The sequence below is a fragment of the Panthera onca genome, chromosome C1 (genome assembly GCF_046562875.1).
Source record: "Panthera onca isolate mPanOnc1 chromosome C1, mPanOnc1 haplotype 2, whole genome shotgun sequence".
Lineage (NCBI taxonomy): Eukaryota > Metazoa > Chordata > Mammalia > Carnivora > Felidae > Panthera > Panthera onca.
This window is the reverse complement of record NC_138346.1, coordinates 150626845-150652602: the sequence shown is the minus strand read 5'-3', so window position 1 is coordinate 150652602 and position 25758 is coordinate 150626845. Positions and strand designations below refer to the sequence as shown.

General features: G+C 41.4%; 1 protein-coding gene across 1 annotated transcript in view; it reads right to left on the bottom strand.

Annotated features, from left to right (window-relative positions):
- Nucleotides 1-3877: 3877 nt before the first annotated feature.
- Nucleotides 3878-25758, bottom strand: part of LOC132672604 (uricase) — a 37581-nt gene continuing 15700 nt past the window's right edge. The window contains exons 5-8 of the mRNA XM_060624796.3: nt 11150-11336; nt 9321-9444; nt 7082-7165; nt 3878-4903 (exon numbers count right to left, since the gene is read on the bottom strand). Of these exons, the coding sequence (XP_060480779.1) occupies nt 4829-4903; nt 7082-7165; nt 9321-9444; nt 11150-11336 (470 nt within the window). The 3' untranslated portion in view covers nt 3878-4828. The remainder of the gene's footprint in view (nt 4904-7081; nt 7166-9320; nt 9445-11149; nt 11337-25758) is intronic.

Below are 25758 nucleotides of genomic sequence, written 5' to 3'. Positions count from 1 at the left end.
TACATAGCTGCCTATGTGGTCCAAGATGGCTGCTTAAGCATCGTTTATCACAACTGTATTCCAGCCAAGAAGGAAAGAAGGGTACCTGTTTTGAGAAGTTGCATCCAGCACTAATACTCATATCTCTGTAACAAGAACTTCAATCATTTGGCCATACTTAGCTATAGGAGAGATTGGGAACTATAGTGTTTATTTCAGATAGCCAAGTATTCAGCTACACAAAGACAGGAGGATGGATGCTGTGGGGAAAGTAGCAACCCTTCCATAATACCAGTCTCATAAGACTGATGGAGAATTGAATAAGAGTACATAGTACAGATATTAGTATAACAGGAAAAGTACATTAAGTATGATTTTATTACTATGCTCTCACTCCATATCAAGCCCAGAAGAGTCACAGAATTAACAAACATATGCTCAGTCCAAATACTGTTCATTTGATACATTCTAATGCTGCTAAAAGATAAAACAATTACTTTCTTAGGTCCTTGGATTTGGGGTGGTTTTAGATACTTTATCTTCATAAGGGCACATAAAAGGAAAAAAAAAACTTGCATTATTTAAGCTCCATGAAAAATTGTTATGCTGAGTTAAGGGAAATGTGCTGAGCAAAATGCATATAAGTTTTTATTGGTCCCCAAAGACCTAAGTTAGTTGAGGCATTTGGTGAATTCTAAACACATCTCATCCCTAATTCAAAATGAACATTCAGTGACATTCAAAATGGTTTTGTGAGACTAATGAAAGGGAGCCCTCTGATACGTCTGTGATTTTAATGAAGATGTATGTGGGTCAAAAACAAACATCAACAAAATTTTAAAGATAAAATTTTAAAAATCTAAGTAGATCTGCATTCATTAATTTGAGCCAATTAGGTTGACATCAGTCTGTTTAATTATCTCTTCAGGAAGATTTCCTAATTAATTTTTAATGCTAAGGTGACTTCTCCTAGCTACCCCAATGTCTGTAGGTTATTCATCAACCTTCTGTATGGTGTGCATGCAGAATGCGGAGTAAGTTAACATTAGCCTAATTTACACAGAGTTAAAAAGGAAAACTTTGAAGCTATGGATCCACATTGGAGGAGGAAAGGGACCCTGGACTATGGGTTAGCAGACCTGGGTTCTGATCTGTTGCTGACTTTTCTGTAAAACCCTGTACCAGTCTCTTAACTTCTGTTGGTTCAATTGCCTCCTATGTAAAATAAACAAATCCAACTAGAAGTTTATTTCAGCATTCAATTTCTATGATTTTCTAAGAATCAAATAATTTGAGTTACATGTGTCACCGCTCCCTCCACCATTCAAGTAAAACTCACAACACTGTCATGTCCTACAATGTCTTTTCCCCTATGTATCTGGGGTCCTTCTCTTTTATCCTAAACACACTGTTTTCCCTTTCTCATACAAGGGAATCAGTGTACCTTCCTTCCAAGTTTATTTGAATATATTCCTTATGTGTAAATTTCCAGTGGAATCTTTTACACTTTAAGGATTGAGTGTAAATGACCTCCTTGGCAGATATTGAGGTCCCTGTAGAGGCATGAATGAGCACTTTGCTGGGAAGAAGGTCCATAGCCATTCTTTCTCAATGGGATATCCATAGAATCTAAAAACCTTAAGAATTCCTGAAAAAGAGCCCAGGCAAATGGAAGAACAAAAGGCAGCTGCACTCTAACAGAAATGGGAACAAAGACTATGAAAAATTCAAAGAGAATAAGTTTCCATTATTTGGAAGCAGGAAGAACCCAGTGAGTTAGAAGGCTTGAAATCCATGACTTTAGAAAGAAGCTTTGGTTTCCTCCAAAATGCAGCTAAGGAAGCAGAAGTTAAACAAAGGTTTTGCAAAGGAGACTCCAAAAGGCAAAGTCCATCCAGTCCCTAGTCTGGAGGGAAAAAAATAATCAATGCTCTTTCTGAACAGAGGCCTAGGAGGTTAGAAAGAAGTTCAGATTTCTGTAGTTAAATCTTTGCACGTGGTTGAAAAAGCTAAATTCTGTTTCAATAACAAACAAGTAAAAACACTGTTTCCAAAGAGTGATTTCTATTGTATTGAGAACAAAGGGAGAAAAAGCAGGTTACTAAAGGGGAAGAAAGGTGTGAACTTAAGTCTGACTAAAAAGGAAAAGGAATGGAATGCATTTTCTGAGGCTGTTTCAATGAAAGTTCTGAGATGAAATTTAGAGGATTTCGACTAAGTCTTAGAATTTTGGCTGCTGAAACCACAAGCCCCAGATGACAGCTGCTCTGTTGGGTGCCAGGCAAACTGCCTCCAGGCAGCAAATGGGCTGGAGTCACCTGCTTTATTCCCCCAGGAAAGTACTTGAGATGGGCTGGGGTAAGGATGGGGGGAAGAGAAGAGAAAGCACTGTAGAGCAAGTGGGTTCCCAGAAAAACTGGAACAGAGAGCCTGTAGCCTTCTATAACAAAATTACAAAATGTTTTGATACAAATTACCTGGCCGGTGTTTGTAGTTCAGGCTGGCCTGCTCCTCTGCCAGCACTGACAAAACCGGGTGAAACCCAAAGCCTGTTTTTCAGCATAATTTACAATTTTAAGCACAAGAAAACATTCTTCACAAAATAGGATTCTGGCCCTTGAAAATTTCAGACTCCAGGCTCTCCTGCCTGGGAAATAACACCTGGGATACAACATCCAATAGCTCATTTGCAATCAACTACAATAAATGTTTTAAGACTCAGGAGAAGCACAATGCATGTATGTTCAAAACGGGCCACAACGTCTAAGGATTCTGCTCTAACATCAATTTCTTCTCTGAAGCAAATACAGTGTTTCTAAAACTTTCCTGACCAAGATAATAGCTAGTAAGAAGGGCCTACGTTTTTTGTTCTTGTTGTTTGTTTGTTTGTTTGTTTGTTTTTAGAAAAAATCATGTTGAATTCTAAATTCCTCTTTAAACAGGATTATCAAATCAGCAGAGGAATAAAATGTACTAAGCAATTTGGCCACCCAAGTGACATGATATAGAAGCCCATTTTGTAACATGAGTATTCAGTGTGGCACAAAACTTTCCTTATCATATTATTTCATCCTGCTTATCTCGTGTTCTTTCCCGGCAGGCACTAGCTTGTGTGGGGTTTCCAGCATTTTCTAGGGCTTGCTCTTCTCCGGCCTCCCATCTCTCACCTCACTCATAAAGTCCAAGGAAGATTTTCTACTTGGGTCTAATAACACACGAAAAGAAGGCAAGATATTTCATTTAACAAACACATATAGAAATTTCTTTTTTTAAAAAAAAATATTTATTTATTTTGAGAGAGAGAGAGAGTGCACAGGAGGGGCAAAGAGAAAGGGAGAGCATCCCAAGCAGGCTCCATGCTCTCAGCACAGAGCCATCTCACAAACCGTGAGATCATGACCTGAGCTGACTTTCAACCAACTGAACCACCCAGGTGCCCCGTACAGAATTTTCTGTGTGTCAGCCATAAACATTATCACAGCACTTTACAAACATTAACCCATTTGATGCTTGAAATACCTCTGAGTTAGATTCTATTTCACCTCTATTTTACAGATGAGGATACTTATCATATAGCTAGAAAGAAGTAGATCCAGGATTTAAGTGAGTTTGTGAAATTAAACACTATACCATGCTAGCTTATGTAGTATTACAAAGGGGAATGAAGCAGAATTATCAAATAATACTAAGTACTTATATGTAAGCATTTATAAAAAATGGAGATTTTAAAAAGTTAATAAATGTAGATTTTTTAAATGGAAGAAGGTTCCATGTTCATGTGGACAGGTTTTCATCATGGGTTTCTAAAATTACAGTTTAATTATAGTTTATGAAGCTCTATGGTATATGATATATACCATATATGTATATTATATATAGTATATATATATATAAAACATATATATAAATAGTGTTACTCAACTGATATAAAGATAATCACCAGTCAAGTCTGTATATATCTTTAAATCATCAATTATATTTATTTCTCTGATTATAAAAGTAATAAATGTTCAGATATGGAAGATTCAGAAAAGCACATGGCAAAAAATAAAAATCACTCCTAATCCCACAATCTAGAAATCATCATCACTGATATTTGTATAGAGTGTCCTCTTCTTTCTATATGTAGATTCATTGATTGGTATATTGACTCAGCACTTATTAGATGGGTTCTTTGTGCCAAAGTGAGACCTTATTCAAAGAAAAATAAGTTATACTTTTTTTCAGTGTGTACTATATATTCTCTAAGAGTTGTAAAAGTCCTAAAACCAATACATTAAGATTATAAAAGTATTTTTAGAGTATAAATAAATTCCCAGTGATACATATGCTAGAGCATTCTTAGAAATCCAAATATTCAGTCTAATTGAAGTCACAATGGTGAAAGTTTTCAAAAGATGATTTTGTCGTTATATTTTCTGCAGTGCCCAAAAGCAGTTTTTGCATCAGTAGGATGAAAACAATGCTTACTTTTGAACTTGTGCACAAAGTAATTGATATGACACATCCATTAATTCATGATTATTTTCTTAGTGAATTGGTTCTAAAGCTTCTCAAAGATAGGAAGGCACAAGACAACTAAAAAGAAATCTTGATTTATGACTGTTCTAATACCGTGTAGCATTTGTAAAGTAAACTGCATCCATAAAGCATGTTATAATTACTAATCACAAAACACCTTGCTGAGCTAGGAGCGGAAGAATTCTTTCATACAGGAGGAAAATTAACACTATAAATCAACATACTAGTTTGAAAATTTGCATGGTTACATGCTATGATTTCCAGCATCACAAGAGGCTGAAGGAAATCCTCAATTGAGAGTAGGCTCCTGGCGATGGTAGCTACTTTGTCACAGCTTCGAAGCCAGCTTCCTCTTGACGGTTCCAGTAATTCTGCCGTAGGGATTGTCTAATGGTAGCAAGACCTGTAGAAAAACCACATGGCAACTTCAGAAGCATTAAAATAGACCTCTCCTGTTTTCTATGAATCAATATTAAATCAAAAAAAAAAAAAAAAAAAAAAAAAAAAAAAAAAAAAAAAAAAAAAAAACAACAACTCACTAAATAGGAAAACGTATATGCACTAAAGTCAAGTTATTTTAAGCAGGGTAATGCTTTATTTTTCTGGCAATAGTGGAGGGATGAGTTGATTGTCCAGAAAATTTAAGAGTGTTTGAAAGGTTTTAATCACTGGGATATAAATGTTTCTCAAATGCATTATCTATCTCTGCTTTTTAAACAGAATGTGGTGAACATAATTTGGCCTTTGCTTGAGAATTCACTTTGAACACCTATCAATGTCCAATGCGATCATACCACGCCTTCAGGAACATCTGAGGTCCTCAGGGCTGTTAGCCCAATACTAAGTGGTTTCAGACAGCTGTAAATTTAGAGATGTTCTGTCTTTCCACCCTGTCATTTGTCACTTCTCTGTTGTTGTCAGTGCATCCTGACTCCCTGCTTCTCATGCGTTGCCCTCACTCTGTACACGCCTGCTGGCTGAGGGCCTGAGAGCAGCTCCCACCCCCCAACCCCAAAGCACAGACACAGAGTCAGGACAACTTGTGTAGCTTCTCAGGTGCCTTCACACGGACCCGTGGCCCCAAGGATCTGGGCCTTCCCGTCTCGGGGCCCCCACGCAGGCTTCAGGTGGGAGCTGAGGAAGCTGCAAGTCTGACTTCTTGGATATAGGGGCACACCTGGCAAGCCCTGTGACACGTCTTTGAGCTGGGATCAGTGCAGGTCACAGGTGTTTGGGGGCCCTGAGGAGACCTTGTTTCTTTGCTGGTTCCTCAGCTGAGCACTGCTCCAGTCATGAGCTTGACCCTCTTCTGTTTGGGGCCCATTTGTTTTACCTTTGGTCAACATGGCCAAGATTACTTTCAGGTCCCTCTCTTGCCCTTTAGAAGGTAATTATTTTAAAGGGCTTTAATTCTAATTAATGGTATTCTGGTAATCGACATCCTTTCCTTCCAGTGACATAAACGATGCTGCCTCCCTGTTCAGTTGAATGAACAGGACCTGGGATCAATGTTGCTCTCGTCTGTGACTCACAGTTCTCTAGAAGCTATCCCAGGCGCCTAAGCCTTTGTTTCCCAGTGCTGTTCCCCAGCCTCCACCTACGGCTGTGGTAGCACAGCCTGATGGAGCCCATTAACATAATTTGCAGGACAGAAACAGGAATAGAGAAATCCTACCATTCTGAAAATGGCTCAAGAGGGGAAGGACAGTTCCAATCTCCCAGGACACACTACTTCAGGCTGTCTAGTCAGACACACTTGGTTTAACCTTCTGCCATGGCTTAAAACAAGTCAGGGTGTTTTTGCAAAACAAGGTTTCCTTTCAAAAAGTGCATTTCCTCGTCTTTCTTTCTTTCTCTCCTTCCTTCCTTCCCTCCCTCTTTCTTTCTTTCTTTCTTTCTTTCTTTCTTTCTTTCTTTCTTCCTGTTTATTTATTTTTGAAAGAGAGAGCATGCAAGTGAGGTAGGGGCAGAGAAGGAATCCCAGGCAGGCTCCATGCCATCAGTGCAGAGCCTCACAAACCATGAGATCATGACCTGAGCCAAAATCAAGGGTCAGATGTTTAACGACTGAGCCACGGAGGCACCCCCTCATCTTGCTTTCTATAATTACAGTTGGAAACAGTCTTCCTTTCTTTCTGTTTACATTTTCTGTTTATATGCTACTTAAATTGACTACTTAGTCAAAAGTTAAAGATGATGAAAGAAGGGAAATAGAATCTTTTTTTTCTCTTTATTACCTCATGATGGAAGAATAACAAAGCTGTGACCCTGTGTGGCACTTTTCGAAGTACATCTCCGAGCTGTCTCCTCTGGCACACTCTGTTCTTTCTTTGTCTTTTAATCTCTCTAGCTTCCAACCCTCCTCCATAATCATTCATCCACCTCTAAGGCATTCCAGCCCCAGGTTTTGAAAGGCCCAGAATCTAAGAGGACTCTAATCAGTGGCAACTATAAATATTCCAAAAGCAACAACTGTTAAGAGTTTTGGTTGGTGATATTATCATCCCAATTTTATAAAGACAGGTAAGGGTGCAGGGGTAGGAGGGTAGACGTTCTTTACATATTTTTAAAGTTCTCTTACCTCTTCTTTGTTGATCAATCCCATTTTGGACATGTCAATATTAAAGTAGTGAATGTTTGGCAGGCTGATTTCCATATCTTCTATCTGGAATCCAAAGTAATATGGATCACATTGGGCAACTGTGAATCTATCTCTCTGTCACTCCTCCCCAGTAACCCAACTGCCCGTGAGTCCATTACTCAAGTTCCACCTCCGTCTCTGAGACACTTTCTGATGTTCCTCTACTGCGTGACACAGTTGTCTCCTGCTAGTCCCATTATTAGATAGTGGACGCATTCTTTCCCCCTCCAAGTACAAAATCGGTTTCCAGAAAAGTAAGCGTTCCTTGGGTCAGAAAACAGTGAGAACTTCAGTATATTAACTGGCCTCCTGGTGGTGGCCAGTCAACCTCCTAAATTCTTCCTCAGTCTGTTTCCTCCTCTCTAGCCTATCCTGAACATTTACAGACCCTGGGGTAAGAGTACAGTTGAAGGCCCACATGCCAGATGTTTAAAGTTATGAATCAGGCAAGCAACATTTTGGCTTTTTTTCAGGGAGGGAGCAGAGGGAGAGGGAGAGGATCCCAAGCGGGCTCTGCACTGTTCGTGCAGAGCTCTATGTGGGGCTCAAACTCATGAACCATGAGATCATGACCTAAGCCACAACCAGGAGTCTGGCCTTTAACCAACTGAGGCACCCAAACGCCCCCAAGCAAGAAATTTTTAAGTGAAATATGTTCTATCCTTCTTACTTGACAAATATACCTTCATAACAGCCTGGAAAGCCAGAACCTAACTGAAATTTCTCTGACTGCTTGCAATGCAGGATGTTGTAGTGTGGGAAGAGCCAGACCCCAGCCCCTGGCCCATCCCTTCCTCTCTCTTGGCCTCATGTGGACATGCTAGCTTGAGTGTTTGTAAGCAGTTTCCACCCCTTTGCCCACTCGCAGGCCCAAGGGTATACACACTGATGGCATGATCTGCCTCCGGAGGGTGGATCTGAGGAAGAGGTTTGCACAGGTTCTAAAAGTGGTCTCAGGGTTCTTTGGGCAGTTAATTCTGGGGTGCAGGTATCCAGAGAAACTGTAAAGGGATGTGTGCCCCTGTGAAGGATGTGTTGCCTTGGCCCCACTGACTCTTCATCCAGTGGAGAAAGGATAGCCAGAAAACATCCTGGAAAGTTCCACGTCATGGCAGGATCCCTCTTGCCCACGTCTAAGACTGGTACTCTTTTTCTCCACCCATCATGGCTTTACTTACTTCAGACCCTCTTTGCCAGATTTCTGCCTCCAAATAGCCTCCCTGCAGGTCTCCTCATCTGTGGTCTGCTGTCCTTTTAATTTACCACCCTTCTTTTAAAGTGATCTTTCTAGAGTGCAAATTCAGTAGTGCTACACCTTGGTTAAACCCCTCCGTGGCTCCTAAGGGCTTTGAAAATAAAATACAGACTATAAACAAGCTCACAAAGATCCTCCTGGTCTGATTTCTGCCTCATCCTTAGGCACATGGAAAGATGTTCATTCCTGGCACTTCACATATACCAAAACCTCAACAGCAAATGATTATTCCATGCTGCTCCTGTCTTATACCTACCATGCTCCCTCACCCTTGAGTGTGAACTCAGATAACCAACCCCTACTTGACCCTTAAGACTCAACTCAAACACCTCTCCCTCCATAAAGCCTGGCTGGCCCAATCTTCCATACCTGAGTTAGGTGCCTTTCTCTGTATTTCTATAATGCTTTATGCTTTACTGGATCGTTAGTTTACTTATTGTCTTCTTTTACCAAATGATGAACCCTTTAAGGGTAGGCACACTGTCTAATTTATCTTCGTATTCTTCATGTGCTGACAGAAATATAATAACTACTCAATAACATCAGATGGATGGATGGATGGAATCTGTCTGCATCTATCCTTCATTCTCTGGCTACCCTGAAACATAGACTCTTGGCCAAATTATCCCTCCTTCAAGGCATTTGAGTGTCCTGATATGAGGCTTAAATTGTGGCAGGTTGTAAGGACCCAAAGAATTTTCAACAAACTAAAGAACTACAGCAGTGGCCCATGTTTTCAGGTTGGACAGATTTTTCCATTTTTTGCTCTCTTCTCACTTGCTATAACAAGCTTTTGAACAACAACAGATGTCATTTTTCATGTGTCTTCCACTGTCTTATTTTAACTCTCAACTCTTCTGTCAGAGCTGACAGGAGACACAACAAGTTCTCTCAGTCTTCAGAGTGGCAAGTGACAAAACATACCTCAGGAACCCGGCTCAAAGAGTGCACCTGGATGTCATAGAGGGTCTTCTGGACAGAGGGCGAGTACTCGCCTTTGTCATAGGGTCCAGCAAATTTCTCTAGGACAATATCCCGAACAGTATCCCTAAAACACAGAAAAAACAACTAAGGACTCATAGGGTGGCCTTTTAGGAGTGCATTATAAAGCTAAGAAGCAGTGACCTTCTCTCCCTGCAGTAAACAATTTTATTGCTGGTTTTAGAAGAGATTAATATCAGGGCGCCTGGGTGGCTCAGTCAGTTAAGCGGCCGACTTCGGCTTGGGTCATGATCTCGCCATCTGTGAGTTCGAGCCCTGCGTCGGGCTCTGTGCTGACAGCTCAGAACCTGGAGCCTGTTTCAGATTCTGTGTCTCCCTCTCTCTCTGACCCTCCCCCGTTCATGCTCTGTTTCTCTCTGTCTCAAAAATAAATAAACGTTAAAAAAAATTAAAAAAAAAAGAAGAGATTAATATCTGGTAATGCCCCCTAAAAAACACCTCACTTCCCCTTTTTTTACCCACACATGTGCGTGCGTGCACACACACACACACACACACACACACCCTATTCAACAAAGGTATTGAGTGTCACTAGGCTATCTTCATCATCTGGAACTAGGGCCCACTGGGCATTCCAGGGTAAATCTCCATCACATTTGATGAACTTATGAAGAGGACCTCCAAGTACTCCAACCCTCTTACTGCTCAGACTGGCCAGTTCCTTGAATTATTATGTTTTTAGGGGTTTTGTTCTGTGCCAGGCTCTGTGCTATGGGTTTTATGTGATTGCTTCATTGAATTCTCTCAATATCCTGAGGCAGGTGCTATTATTATCCCCAGTTTAAACGTGAGGAATCTTGAAAGTTATATGATCCACACTAAGTTCCTTTCCTGAGTGGGTGGCCCAGCTAAGACCCTGACTCTGCCATGTTCAATTTTGTGCTCTAACAGAAATACATCAGCCTGCTGCCAATGGGGAATACTCGGGAAAAAGAAGATTGAGGTGAAGTTCTCTGTAAGTATTTTCAGACACATCACATAATAAAAGGAGTAGAGCAGAACTATACCACTGGGAAGAAGCTACCAGGGGGCAGATACTAGCTCATCAGAAAGTAGCAGTTTCTAGCAATGAGAACTTCAGCAGAGGAATGAGATGCCTGGTCAAAAAGCAAACTCAGAGTCCAGAGGCCTCATTCCTGCTTGCCAAGGATATTATAACGATAGGCGTACCTTTACGTTGTTAACACATTTATCATTTATAAACTGCTTCTGTAAACATCATCTCATTTCGAGTTTAGCCTAGAGTGACCAACTGTCCCAGTTTGCCTACCAATCAAGGGGTTTTCCAGGGCGTGGGACTTTTCAGTGTTAAAATCAGAAAAGTCCTTGAAAAATTGGGATGAGTTGGTCACCCTCATTTAGCCCTCTCTGTATCTACCGTGAGGTAGTAAAGCCGAATATCGTTATCCTCGCCTGATATGGTGGTTCTTAAAGTGTGGTTCCTGGTCCAGCAGCAGCAGCAGCAGCTGGGAGTTTATTAGAGATGCAAGTTCTCAGGCCCCACCCCAGGCCTACAGAATCAGAACCTCTGGAGTTATGTCCAGTAATCTGCCTTCTACTAAGCCCCCCAGGTAATTCTGACACACAGTAATGTTTGAGAACTACTGATATAATCGATGAAAACCCAAAAGGTCAGGGAATTTGGGTGGTCCGTTCAAGGTCATTTTAGCTAATAGCAGCTAAGATTTCCACGTAGGTTTAGTAACGGGAAGAGAGCATAGCCAGCGCCAGGCCTTAGCACACACTCCTACCAGGTAGTATCAAAGTCCACGTCTCTGTACTGATGATAGCGCCACTTGCAGTACACTTGGGTGGCAAAACACCTGTCCTTCACCTCGGGGAGGGTGGTGAACTGGTCCTTGATGAACCCTTCAAATCCAGACTGGGTCGTTTTCAAGACCTTGAGGTCTTTGATTCCAGAATGAATGACTGGAGGTCCTGTTTCAAGTAAAAAGGTAAGAGGCTCTGAGGTCATGGATAAAATAGTGTCTTCTTATTGGACAGCTAGCTCTGAGGATCCTGGTCACTAAACCATGGTGCACTGTTGAACAAAGAGCTACCTCACTACCCATGTTGTCTGTCTCCCTGTCTCCTCTGAAGTTATGAGGATGGTGTACCTATCTCTCTATCTGGATCCCACGACTCCCTGCCTTTCTCCTGCCCTGGCAGAACTTAAAGTCAAAGACTAAGCCTCTGTCTTGTGTTGAAACCCACAGAAATGAATACCTTCCTCTCAGCTCCAGGTACAAATGACGTCTAGGCCAAATACTTTCTCCTTGTTGGGATCCACTTCGCTCAATATATAATCATGATGAAATGAGTGAGTAAGCTCCCCCAGAGTTCTTCTGTTTGCTACTCTGACTCCCTTTACAGGATGGGAGAGGGTTAGTCCTTGTGTTGATCATCTACACTGGCTGATGGCTCCAACTATCATCAGATCCTCAGTTTTCTTGTGTTTATGAGCTCACTGAAACCAGAAAACTTCATGAATGAGTAGCATTGTGGACCTGGCCCAGCCTAAATAGAGACGGGGATGATGAGACAATGACCCACCCATAGGGCATAGATATGCCTAGGTGAATACCCATAAAGGCTTTTGGTTTTTGGCTGAAGGAGAAGGGAAGTTGGTTCATAGAGACCTGGAGGAAAGAGGGCAGAGTTGGCAAAAATAGAAGGGATGATATGGTTCTCCTGCAGTCCTTGACATTACCTCATGTGGCAAATGGGGAAGGTGGTGATAGGCATAATCTGAAGAAGATATTTACTTGTCTGCCAGGCAGCTCTCGCTCATGGCCCAGGTGACAGATGGGGGAGAGAGTGAGGGGAAGATTCTCTCTTTTTCTATGTGAAACACACTCTGGCAGTTTGGTGAAGCCTGGCTAGAACAGGGCACCAGGTGTCATATTGGGAAGACCCAGGGTGGAATGTTCTGTAGAGAGCATCATTCTTCACAAAGAGCAGGGATAACTAGCACAGCCAGTGCTGAGCAGAGCCAGTGAAGCGGTATTGTACCCAGTGGGTGCAAACGTCTCCCTGAACACGTGTGAAACAGACCTCCCGACTGTCAGGAAGTGGGAGAATTTGGCGGGGGAGACCCAGCAGTTTGGTGGTGAGAGAACTATAAGGCCAGGAAAATTCAAGAATTAACATCACCATTCCCTTATTTGTATGTGCAGGCTGATGAGGCTGGAGGTTCAAGGAGTGCTTGGGTGCAAACCACCAGTAGCATAGTGCCATGACAAGATGACTAAAGTCATCTCTTTACAGTTTTGAAGTTAGTCCTGATTAAGATCTATCCTTCTTGGCCTGTTTAGTATATAACTCAAGGGCCAGAGGCATCAGGCATCTATGTTGTACATGGTCTTAGTTGAAGAACAAGAATATAATTCATGATCCTCAATTAAAATCCAGGGAAGCTCTTAATAATCCGATAGTTTACATCATCTATGTGGCTTCAACTGCTGTGGCTAACTCAGGAGCTGTGGAGTTTCGTAAGTAGGTAAACAATGACCATATTTTGATATTTTCCCAGCCACAAGTGTACATCTACCAAAGACAGCAATGGCCAGTGGTTTATAGTAGATCTGCTGATTAACTAAGGTGTTCTGATCAGAGTGCTCCAGGATAATGTGTCAACTAAAATGGTATTTAACATTTTGAAGTCCTCTTTGGAAACTATATCTGAAGAAGGACCAAGAGAGACACCAGCAACGCCTAATGCTTTAAGTTGCCTTGGTTTATTGGATTCTGGATGTGTGAAGACATGATTCTGCAAAATCAGCATTCCTAAGTGCTGTAGAGAGCTGACCCAAGTGAGGCTAAGCTTAAAATACAAGAGAATTGCAGAAGCAATCAATAAGTGTCTATTGAATGAATGAGTGAATGCATGCAACAAGATTGATTCACATCAGAGAATAAGTATTTCACAGCTTAGTCTCTTTTTCTCTTAGACAGTTCTCCTCCACTAATCTTTAGCATTTCCCTTCTTGATCACCCCCACCCAAATATAATACACAGCATGGCAGGGGAAGGGGAGGACATCAACATTAGCTGAAGACATCCTGATGATCAGCATGCATTTAGTTGCTGCCTTTTTCAATTATTATCTTACTTAATCCTCAAATTCTATTAACTATTTTTTTAATGTTTGTTTATTTATTTTGAGAGGGGGGGAGGAGCAGAGAGAGAGGGAAACAGAGAATCCCAAGCAGCCTCTGCAGGGCTCAAACTCATGAACTGCGAGATCATGACCTGAGCCCAAATCAAGAGCCGGCTGCTTAACCAACTGGGCAACCCAGGCACCCCTCGATTAAATAGTCTTATATAGGAGACTTTCAACCATTTGCCCATAGTCACATGGCTAGAAACTGGCAGGAGTGGAATTTGAACTCAGCACTTCATTATTTCCTCCTTTTTGGATCCTTCCCCATCCCCATGATGTTTTCTCCTTCCTTTAACTCTCTCTTCCCATTTCTTTACAGTTTCTTTCCAGGAGACAAGAAGGTTGCCATCTTCCCTTCCATAGTATTTTTTGAGAACCTCAGACAGAGCCCCCAGCCTGAAAAATACCATCTCCACTAACCTGAAATGGAAACCGAAGCATCATTTTTAGAAATGGCCCCTAGGTGTCTTAAAAACTTTTTATTCCTTAAACATTTCCTATTAAAATACGAAGACCCCATAAAGGAGTGACTTCTGAAGCCTTTATAAACTAATATAATCTATTTCCAACAGTAATCCCTTCTAGAAAAAAAAATCCTATAGAAATGAAATAAGGAGTTTGCAATATGGAATGGGGTTAGAACAAGCAGGGTTCGTGGAGGGGGAATAAAGAGAAAGTGAATGAGAACCAGAGGCAAATTTTACCTATTTCATTGTTTCCTACATAGCACTATATTGTCATCAGCATCCACATAAGCCAATAAGACTTTGGCTCCTCCAATGGTCTTAATCATAAAAGGATTTCTGGATGCATTGATGCACAGTGCTTGAGACCACAGCCTTGCAACTCAAGATTTCCTGAATTCGAATCTCAGTGTTCTCAGGGCCTCTCCTCCCCTATTTTATGAGCACTATTCCCCTCAGAACATTACTTAACCCCTCTTTACCTTGAGTTTCTCATCTTGCAAACAGAGATGATCACCAATTTGATAGATGTCGGAGATAACGTCCATGAAGGACTTAGTAGAATGGCTGCCCCACTGAAAATCCTTTATAAAAGTTATGACCATGAGGCTGTGATAATTGACTTTTTCATATTGACTTTAACTACCCGTGAATATTTCTCATGTTTCACAAAGGCTCATTGGGTTCTGCAAACCACTTCTGACCTGCCGTCTCTATCCACCTCCAGCTCTGGGATGAGATTTATTGACCTCTGGGGAGTGTCAGTTCTGCTAGGCAACTTTTTAAATGTCTATTTTCTTGCTAGCATCTGAAAATGAAGAAAGAAGTTGCATTTTTATTTTTATTTTTTAACATTTATTTATTTTTGAGACAGAGAGAGAGCATGAATGCGGGAGGGTCAGAGAGAGAGAGGGAGACACAGAATCCGAAACAGGCTCTAGGCTCTGAGCTGTCAGCACAGAGCCCGACGCAGGGCTTGAACTCACAAACCGCGAGATCATGACCTGAGCCGAAGTCGGCCGCTTAACCGACTGAACCACCCAGGCGCCCCAGAAGTTGCATTTTTAAATGTGTGTTGGCCTCAGTTTCACATAGAATAAAATGTTTTATGCTCCCAACGACAATTAACTATGGCCACAGTTTGGGCAGAACACAAACCATCTACTCTGGTGCGCTCATTGTTCTATGAAGAACAACGACAAAAACCCTATTCTCTTTTAATATGATTTGCCCCCCCTTGGCACACATTAGACACTCTGGATGAAATCAAAGAGCTTATTTTATATTCCCTGTTGGCGGTGCCCCAGCTTTCTGAACACTGGTACAAACCTGAGCCTTTCAGAATCATGGACCCATCGACTAAAAAGTACAGTGGCTCACACACTCTGAAAACAACTTCAGCTTAGACTTGCAGAATTATTTCAACCAAAAGGACTGTCCTTTTCTAGCTTATTTGTCACGAAACCACTTAATCAGCTTTTTTTTTTTTTTTTTTTTGCCTTTATGCCATGGTTATAGGGTAATGCAAAAGGAAGATTTTCACATTTTACTTTGCTAGAACATAATCTTTGCTAGCTTTTAGTGTCCTCCTACACACTTAACAGATTGTGGTTTATCTCTCAGAGAAGCATACATCCTACCCTTTAGCTCTCTAAGGGAAAGAAACTCACTGTGAATTAATAGAAAATAAGCCCAATTCCTTACCTACGCATCAGGTGTCACAAAGCACAAAGCTTTATTGAGCCAAGGGGAAAAAAAAATCCTGTCATGAACAGGATAATTGCTTCCATGTTTAACACCTCCAAAAAGGACACAAATAGCTAAAAGGAGGATATTTTAAAACCATATTAAATCATTCTAGTAGAAAACCTCAAACTTGTAAAGTGCTAGAAAAAGTGAAAACTAAATATCATTTGCCTTTGGGAGTCCCTTTCACTCATGCGGGGAGAGTGAAAGGTCCCTCCACGCCATTCTGGAAGGGGAAAGATGGCATCAGCCATGTGGGAGGAAATTAACTGAGCTTTTGTACAGCAAGGTTGTGGTTGAGGTGAGTTTAAAGGACTTGTGTTTACCAAAAACTCTTCTTTTGGAGAAACTGAAGAGTGCTTCAGTTTGACACCACAAAGGGCACACACAGGACATCGAAAAGGTCCTGGGTCTCCCCCTTCCTCCATCTCGCTTTTTCCACCTGCCCAGCTTGACGCCTCTGAAATTACTGTCCTCCAGGACCTCAATTTCATCACTTTTTTTCCCCTTAAAACCACCTCCTATGCCCCCCTGGTCTCCATGTCAATAGATCTTTTTTTTTTTTTTACTACCAGAAGACAATATCTCTTAGCTGAGATGTGTTTTCCATCTACCATCTACTTGGCTCTGTTTTCGCTGAATTTTTTCTTTTTTTTTTTTAATTTTTTAAAAAATATTTATTTTTGAGAGACACGGTGACAGAGTGAGAGCAGGGGAGGGGCAGAGAGAGAGGGAGACACAGAATCTAAAGCAGGCTCCAGGCTCTGGGCTATCAGCACAGAGACTGACATGGGGCTTGAACTCACAAACTGTGAGATCATGACCTGAGCTGAAGCCGGACGCTTAACCGACTGAGCCACCCAGGTGCCCCAGATGAATTTCTATACTCAGTGGCAGATTAGGAGGAATTTGATTCTTAAAGAATTGTGGGTTATAATTCAAATAATGCAGAGGTTTGGGGGGACCATTTAGTCCAAATTAGTGACTCAACCATCCCAGTGATTTCAAGACTCAGCTATGCTTGTAGTTTAGGGAGACACACGGAAGAAAGAGCTTGGAAGATCCAGTCTCCTTAGAACACCCAAACTAACAACTTGCATCACATGGACAGCCTAGCTCTTCTCTCAGAGTTTGGCAAGTCACAAACATAACTACAGTCCTCATCCCTTTGCGTGAAAAAATTCGTCTCTCCCTTCCAGATTCTCCCATGGAACTAACAGACTTTGAAACAGACAAAAGTACACTTAATGATGTAGCTTTCAAATATCCACTAAGAAAAGAGTATAATGGGAATTTTACAGCAATTCTCAGGGTCTAAAATGGTGCTCAAGATTCATTAGGCTTTCTATAAATGTTTGTTCAATTGATAAGAAAGAATCCAGTCTGTCAGTTACATATCCTGCTGGGAAAAGTCCCTATTGGGAGCCGCATGGCTAAATGTGTGATTAAGTACATGTGTTAACAGGGCAGAATTCTCACCAACTAACTAGCCCCTCATCAAAAGCATTGCTTACAGGTTTGTAACAGTCTTTGACATGTGAATTGGGGCGCGCGCGCGCGCGTGTGTGTGTGTGTGTGTGTGTGTGTGTGTAATGATTGCTTTCTTCAGTTAAGCCTATGCAAGGGCACTTCTTATGGCAATGCCTGTACATTGACTTACCTCACAATATCTGCAGTTTTAGCTTTTGGATAAAAAGCAAATGAAGAATTAAATTTTGCTCTCCTAAGATCATAGATCTTTACTCTCCAAACAGGGACAGAGTGCAAATGTCATCTTTATATACACAACACTAGAATATACACACACTCATATACATGTACACACATATACTGCATACGCTTAAGGCAATAGATGCTTCTTCTGCTCCCTGATCCCTGCCATCCCCACATGATATCAGAGAGACTCTGGACTCTAGATGTGTCAAGCTGGAGCTTCTGGGAACACAGCCACAACAACTGCAGTATGCTGAGGCTTTGTGGCTCTCTGCAGAAAGAAAAAGCTTTGGTCTTACTATGGTGACTAGTTTTTCCATTCTGTAGCAAACAGGTGACTAGAATTCAGGCTGATGATAGCTCCTGGTAATTCCTGGAAAGAACAAGGGTATGAAGAGTGGCTTGTATTCTTCTTATGATCAGCAGAGCCCTATACTCTGCCACTCCACAGGGCCCTGCTAAAATATTCTTGTGGAAGGCACCAGTGATCCATTTACCAAACTGCACACTTACTGTTCCACTTTCTTTTAATCCACACTTCTGAACCTTCCCATAACAAAGACTGCTTGTCATTTACTAAATCTATTTCTTCTTCCTCCTAGGTACCTGGCTAGACTACATTTCCCAGCTTCCATTGCAGCTGGGTGGGGCTGAGAGATTAGGTTCCTTCCTGGAGAAGTGTGGCGCTCTATTCTCAGGCCTGGTGTTATGCTGGAGGGGGTTTGTCTCCTCCCTTTGCTCCTCCAAGCTCTATTCCTCTCCTGGTTGTCTGGTAAGGGGATCTATTCTCAAGGTGACCCAAAAAAAGTAAGGATAAAAATGTTAGGTTGCATCAACCTGGGTTCCTGAGTAACTTCTTGGAGCAGAACATTACCTCAACATGAGTGCACGCAAACACACACACACACACACACACACACACACACACACACACTGAACTGGACTTTTACAAAAAGCAATGAACTTCTTGTATGGAGGCACTGCATAGGATCCTGTGTGTTATGCGTCCTGTTATCACAATAACTATCCCCGATTTCTTAATTTATTTTTTCTTTTGCCTCCACAACACCGGTCTCTCCAATCTTCCTTCTATCTCTCTGACCTTTCTTCTAATTTTTTAAACTGCCCAACCCATAAACTGAGGAATTTCCCTTGGGACCTGTCACTTTCCTCTTCTCGCTTCACATGTTTTTCTGGAATGGCTCTTTCTTACCCACAGCCTTACCTACCATCAGTCTGTTGATGGTCTGCAAATCTATTTCTATCTCTTATTCCCCCAAATCACCAGCTTCCCCCTGAACACTTTCTAATCATACGTGTTCTCCTTAGCCAACTCCCCCAAGCCCTCGACTTTAGGGCAACTTTCTTCTCTCCAAGCTCCACCCCTATCCAATCACTCAGACTCATTCAGTACCCTTCAGAAATGCCTCACATAATGCCCTCCTCCACCTCTGCAGTCATTCTCTCCATCTCTACTTCTCACTGCCTTAGATCTGACTCCATCATTTCTCCATCTCTGCAACAAGTTTCTGAATGTCTCTCTACTGCCTGTTTCTGCAGCCAGATTACCATAACCTTCATCAGAATTACTGAATAGTACACACACACACACACACACACACACACACACACACCTACCTTTCCTGGGTCTCTATTGCCATCGTAAATAATAACAATCGTATCTATCATTTAAGGAATGCTTCCTATGTGCCAGGTCCTGTGCTAAAATGCTCCATATTAATATTTATCTCCTTTAATTCTCTGGGAAATTAAGGTGGACACTGTTATCCTCATCTTACAAATGAAAACCACTGAAGAAGCACAAGTAACTCACAGTCACAAAGTTATTAAGTAATGGAGCTCAAATTCAAATACGGTATAGTCTGATCCAATACGTATGGTTTACTGCCACGTAAAACTACTTCCAAATTACACTCATCTTGTTAGTATGGTACGTGAGGCCCTTCAAAATCCAGCCCAAACCAACCTCTTCACATACATCTTGGCTCCTTACATTCTAAGAACTAGACCTTTGAACTTGCTACTGTTCCTCAAATGCTTTGCCCTTTCAACACTAAAATCACTTGTCCAGGATGGTGGTTGGCATAAGGCAGATATCCAAATTATGTTAGTTTCCCTCTTCCACTTTTTCATGGCTCCTACCTAGATAACATTCTGTTTCTTCCACCTGTAATTTTCTTTCCTCTTCTGTGCCCAGCATATTCTGAATCATTTTTCAAAAGTCAATTGAAATATTTCCTCCTCCCCTGTCAAGCTTTCCAGACTCTTCCTAGGAAGACAGTTTTTTGCACCTCTTTGCTTCCCTAGCATAACTTTGATGCCCTCGTTGCAGTTTTTAGCCCTTATATTGCAATAAATCTTTTTATAAGTCTATCCCCTACTATTCATCTACTGCAAACTCACTAGGGCCAGGGAAAGTCTTACTCAACTCTGAATTTACAGCCCTAGGCTATATAAAAAGCCCTCAAAATCCAATTGTTGAATGAATAGTATTTCAACATGTTCTTATTCTTTAATTAGCTCTCCCAAAATAGAATTCTAGACCTTATCTAGAACTATTATTTTACAGACTTGAAAGATGAAAGAGGCATATGCTATGCTAAATGTTGTGAAATCACTTAAAAATGGTTTAGAGCTAGGCTAATCAATATGGTAGCCACTAGCCACGTGTGGCTCTTAAGCACTTGGAATATGGTAAATGTGAATTGAGATGTCCTGTAAATATAAAATACGCACAGGGTTTCAAACATTTAACTTTTTAAAAAAGAATGTGAAATATTACATTAGTAATTTATTTTTATTACATACTTAAGGTGTATTGTAACTATATCAGATTAAATAGAATATATTATTAAAAGTAATTTATTTTTTGCATTCCTGAAGTGACTACTAGAAAATTTTTAAATTACACACGTGGCTTGCATTACATTTCTGATGGACTATGCCAGCTTAGAGTTTATAATTTTACAAACATGATGTGATTTGAGAAGGAAAACACTGACCTGGGGAGTTAGGGAAACTTTCTTTCTCTTTCTCCCCCAAAGTCACATTCAAAAGGAAGGAAGGAAAGAAAGAAAGAAAGAAAGAAAGAAAGAAAGAAAGAAAGATGGAAGGGAGGAAGGGAGGGAGGGAGGGAGGGAGGAAGGAAGGAAGGAAGGAAGGAAGGAAGGAAGGAAAAGTACGTTTTATTTTAACTAACAAACAGCTCCATCAGCAAGTTAATATATATGACTACACATTTGGGGGATTAAGAAATCATTATCTTTTCAACTTAATATAACAACTAGTTATTCAGTCTCCTTTATATGGCAAAAATTACATAACTGTTAATCAAACACCAAGACGTCCCTGGCTGTGCCTAGAATTTAATACAGATAGCAAAAAAATATTAAATAACAGCTAATACACTAGAACTGTCTGAGGAAGGGCTTTATCCAATAGAATTCAGAATGAGAAAAGACTTCTATTTTATTAAGTTTATAATGTTTCTGATGTTTAAGAGATGCTATCTCAAATTCTTATTGAAGAGAGCTAGAGAAGAAAGAGGAGATACAGAAAAGAAAAGGAATGGAAGAGAAGAGGAAAAGAGAGGAGAAGAAAGAGAAGAATGATTGAAAAGGAAAAAAGTTCAGAGTGCACACTCTCTATTTATAATGATCATGAAAGTGCATTTTTTTATTAGGATGGAGACCTTTCTACCACATTTGGCTCCACAGTTCCTAGAGGTCCTCTGGCCAGTTATTGCCCCGCTCTGACAATCCTAACCAAACAGTGGAAGACAAGCTTTGGGAATTTTGATATTTGGTAAGTTCAATCCTCAGTACTAATAAGGTCCGTATTGTAATTATGTTCCGTGGTTAAGTTTTAAATTTCTTAGTGAACACAAAGAATTACAGAATTGTCATTGCTATTTAAATGAGGTTCGTTCTATAGTAATTATAATAATATCAGTGGTCTTACTATTATGAAAATAAAATGTCAGGGAAACGTGATTGTTATTTACTATTTCCTATAAAGGTAATGATAATTAGTAGCATGGTATAGTCCAAAAAGTACTGGTCAGAACATTCAGAGATTTGGGGTTTTGTCAGCCCAGGCCTTTTTTTCCCCCTCACCTCAGAATCAGGTAATAAAAATGATCTACCTCACTCAACCCCTAGATTTCTCGCAAAATGTATTATTTCATTTTTATGTTTTTACGATAAAGGAGGAGATTGTTTTTAAATATACTCCAGAGTCGAGGAGAGGGGAAGATGGCGGCGTAGGAGGACGCTGGGCTCACCGCGCGTCCTGCTGATCACTTAGATTCCACCTACACCTGCCTAAATAACCCAGAGGATTAGCAGAACGGAGTCTCCGGAGCCAAGCGCAGACGAGAGGCCCACGGAAGAGGGTAGGAAGGGCGGCGAGGCGGTGCGCGCTCCACGGACTGGCGGGAGGGAGCCGGGGTGGTGGGGGGGGGGGGTGCGGCTCGCCGGCCAAGCAGAGCCCCCGAGTCTGGCTGGCAAAGTGGAGGGGCCTGACAGACTGTGTTCCGACAGCAAGCGCGACTTAGCGTCTGGGAGGTCATAAGTTAACAGCTCTGCTCAGAAAGCGGGAAGGCTGGAGGACAAAGGGAGGGAGAGCTGCTGAGCCCCCGGAGGACAGAGCTCAGTTTGGTGGGGAACAAAGGCGCTCGCCAGCGCCATCTCCCCCGCCCATCCCCCAGCCAAAATCCCAAAGGGAACCAGTTCCTGCCAGGGAACTTGCTCGCTCCGCGCAAACACCCAACTCTGTGCTTCTGCGGAGCCAAACCTCCGGCAGCGGATCTGACTCCCTCCTGCTGCCACAGGGCCCCTCCTGAAGTGGATCGCCTAAGGAGAAGCGAGCTAAGCCTGCCCCTCCTGCCCCCGTGCACCTTGCCTACCCACCCCAGCTAATACGCCAGATCGCCAGCACCACAAGCCTGGCAGTGTGCAAGTAGCCCAGAGGGGCCACGCCACCCCACAGTGAATCCCGCCCCTAGGAGAGGGGAAGAGAAGGCACACACCAGTCTGACTGTGGCCCCAGCGGTGGGCTGGGGGCAGACATCAGGTCGGACTGCGGCCCTGCCCACCAACTCCAGTTATACACCACAGCACAGGGGAAGTGCACTGCAGGTCCTCACCACGCCAGGGACTCTCCAAAATGACCAAACGGAAGAATTCCCCTCAAAGAATCTCCAGGAAATAACAACAGCTAATGAACTGATCAAAAAGGATTTAAATAATATAACAGAAAGTGAATTTAGAATAATACTCATAAAATTAATCGCTGGGCTTGAAAACAGTATAGAGGACAGCAGAGAATCTCTTGCTACAGAGATCAAGGGACTAAGGAACAGTCACGAGGAGCTGAAAAGCACTTTAAACGAAATGCAAAACAAAATGGCAACGACGACGGCTCGGATTGAAGAGGCAGAGGAGAGAATAGGTGAACTAGAAGATAAAGTTATGGAAAAAGAGGAAGCTGAGAGAAAGAGAGATAAAAAAATCCAGGAGTATGAGGGAAAAATCAGAGAACTAAGTGATACACTAAAAAGAAATAATATACGCATAATTGGTATCCCAGAGGAGGAAGAGAGAGGGAAAGGTGCTGAAGGGGTACTTGAAGAAATTATAGCTGAGAACTTCCCTGAACTGGGGAAGGAAAAAGGCATTGAAATCCAAGAGGCACAGAGAACTCCCTTCAGACGTAACTTGAATCGATCTTCTGCACGACATATCATAGTGAAACTGGCAAAATACAAGGATAAAGAGAAAATTCTGAAAGCAGCAAGGGATAAACGTGCCCTCACATATAAAGGGAGACCTATAAGACTCGTGACTGATCTCTCTTTTGAAACTTGGCAGGCCAGAAAGGCTTGGCACGATATCTTCAGTGTGCTAAACAGAAAAAATATGCAGCCGAGAATCCTTTATCCAGCAAGTCTGTCATTTAGAATAGAAGGAGAGATAAAGGTCTTCCCAAACAAACAAAAACTGAAGGAATTTGTCACCACGAAACCAGCCCTACAAGAGATCCTAAGGGGGATCTTGTGAGACAAAGTACCAGAGACATCACTACAAGCATAAAACATACAGACATCACAATGACTCTAAACCCGTATCTTTCTATAATAGCACTGAATGTAAATGGACTAAATGCGCCAACCAAAAGACATAGGGTATCAGAATGGATAAAAAAACAAGACCCATCTATTTGCTGTCTACAAGAGACTCATTTTAGATCTGAGGACACCTTTAGATGGAGAGTGAGGGGATGGAGAACTATTTATCATGCTACTGGAAGCCAAAAGAAAGCTGGAGTAGCCATACTTATATCAGACAAACTAGACTTTAAATTAAAGGCTGTAACAAGAGATGAAGAAGGGCATTATATAATAATTACAGGGTCTATCCATCAGGAAGAGCTAACAATTATAAATGTCTATGCGCCGAATACCGGAGCCCCCAGATATATAAAACAATTACTCATAAACATAAGCAACCTTATGGATAAGAATGTGGTCATTGCAGGGGACTTTAACACCCCACTTAGAGAAATGGATAGATCATCTAGACACACGGTCAATAAAGAAACAAGGGCCCTGAATGATACATTGGATCAGATGGACTTGACAGATATATTTAGAATTCTGCATCCCAAAGCAACAGAATATACTTTCTTCTCAAGTGCACATGGAACATTCTCCAAGATAGATCATATATTGGGTCACAAAACAGCCCTTCATAAGTTTACAAGAATTGAAATTATACCATGCATACTTTCAGACCACAATGCTATGAAGCTTGAAATCAACCACAGGAAAAAGTCTGGAAAACCTCCAAAAGCATGGAGGTTAAAGAACACCCTACTAACGAATGAGTGGGTCAACCAGGCAGTTAGAGAAGAAATTAAAAAATATATGGAAACAAACGAAAATGAAAATACAACAATCCAAACGCTTTGGGACGCAGCGAAGGCAGTCCTGAGAGGAAAATACATTGCAATCCAGGCCTATCTCAAGAAACAAGAAAAATCCCAAATACAAAATCTAACAGCACACCTAAAGGGAATAGAAGCAGAACAGCAAAGGCAGCCTAAACCCAGCAGAAGAAGAGAAATAATAAAGATCAGAGCAGAAATAAACAATATAGAATCTAAAAAAACTCTAGAGCAGATCAATGAAACCAAGAGTTGGTTTTTTGAAAAAATTAACAAAATTGACAAACCTCTAGCCAGGCTTCTCAAAAAGAAAAGGGAGATGGCCCAAATAGATAAAATCATGAATGAAAATGGAATTATTACAACCAATCCCTCAGAGATACAAACAATTATCAGGGAATACTATGAAAAATTATATGCCAACAAATTGGACAACCTGGAAGAAATGGACAAATTCCTAAACACCCACACTCTTCCAAAACTCAATCAGGAGGAAATAGAAAGCTTGAACAGACCCATAACCAGCGAAGAAATTGAATCGGTTATCAAAAATCTCCCAACAAATAAGAGTCCAGGACCAGATGGCTTCCCAGGGGAGTTCTACCAGACGTTTAAAGCAGAGATAATACCTATCCTTCTCAAGCGATTCCAAGAAATAGAAAGGGAAGGAAAACTTCCAGACTCATTCTATGAAGCCAGTATTACTTTGATTCCTAAACCAGACAGAGACCCAGTAAAAAAAGAGAACTACAGGCCAATATCCCTGATGAATATGGATGCAAAAATTCTCAATAAGATACTAGCAAATCTAATTCAACAGCATATAAAAAGAATTATTCACCATGATCAAGTGGGATTCATTCCTGGGATGCAGGGCTGGTTCAACATTCGCAAATCAATCAACGTGATACATCACATTAACAAAAAAAAAGAGAACCATATGATCCTGTCAATCGATGCAGAAAAGGCCTTTGACAAAATCCAGCACCCTTTCTTAATAAAAACCCTTGAGAAAGTCGGGATAGAAGGAACATACTTAAAGATCATAAAAGCCATTTATGAAAAGCCCACAGCTAACATCATCCTCAACAGGGAAAAACTGAGAGCTTTTTCCCTGAGATCAGGAACACGACAGGGATGCCCACTCTCACCGCTGTTGTTTAACATAGTGCTGGAAGTGCTAGCATCAGCAATCAGACAACAAAAGGAACTCAAAGGCATCAAAATTGGCAAAGATGAAGTCAAGCTTTCGCTTTTTGCAGATGACATGATATTATACATGGAAAATCCGATAGACTCCACCAAAAGT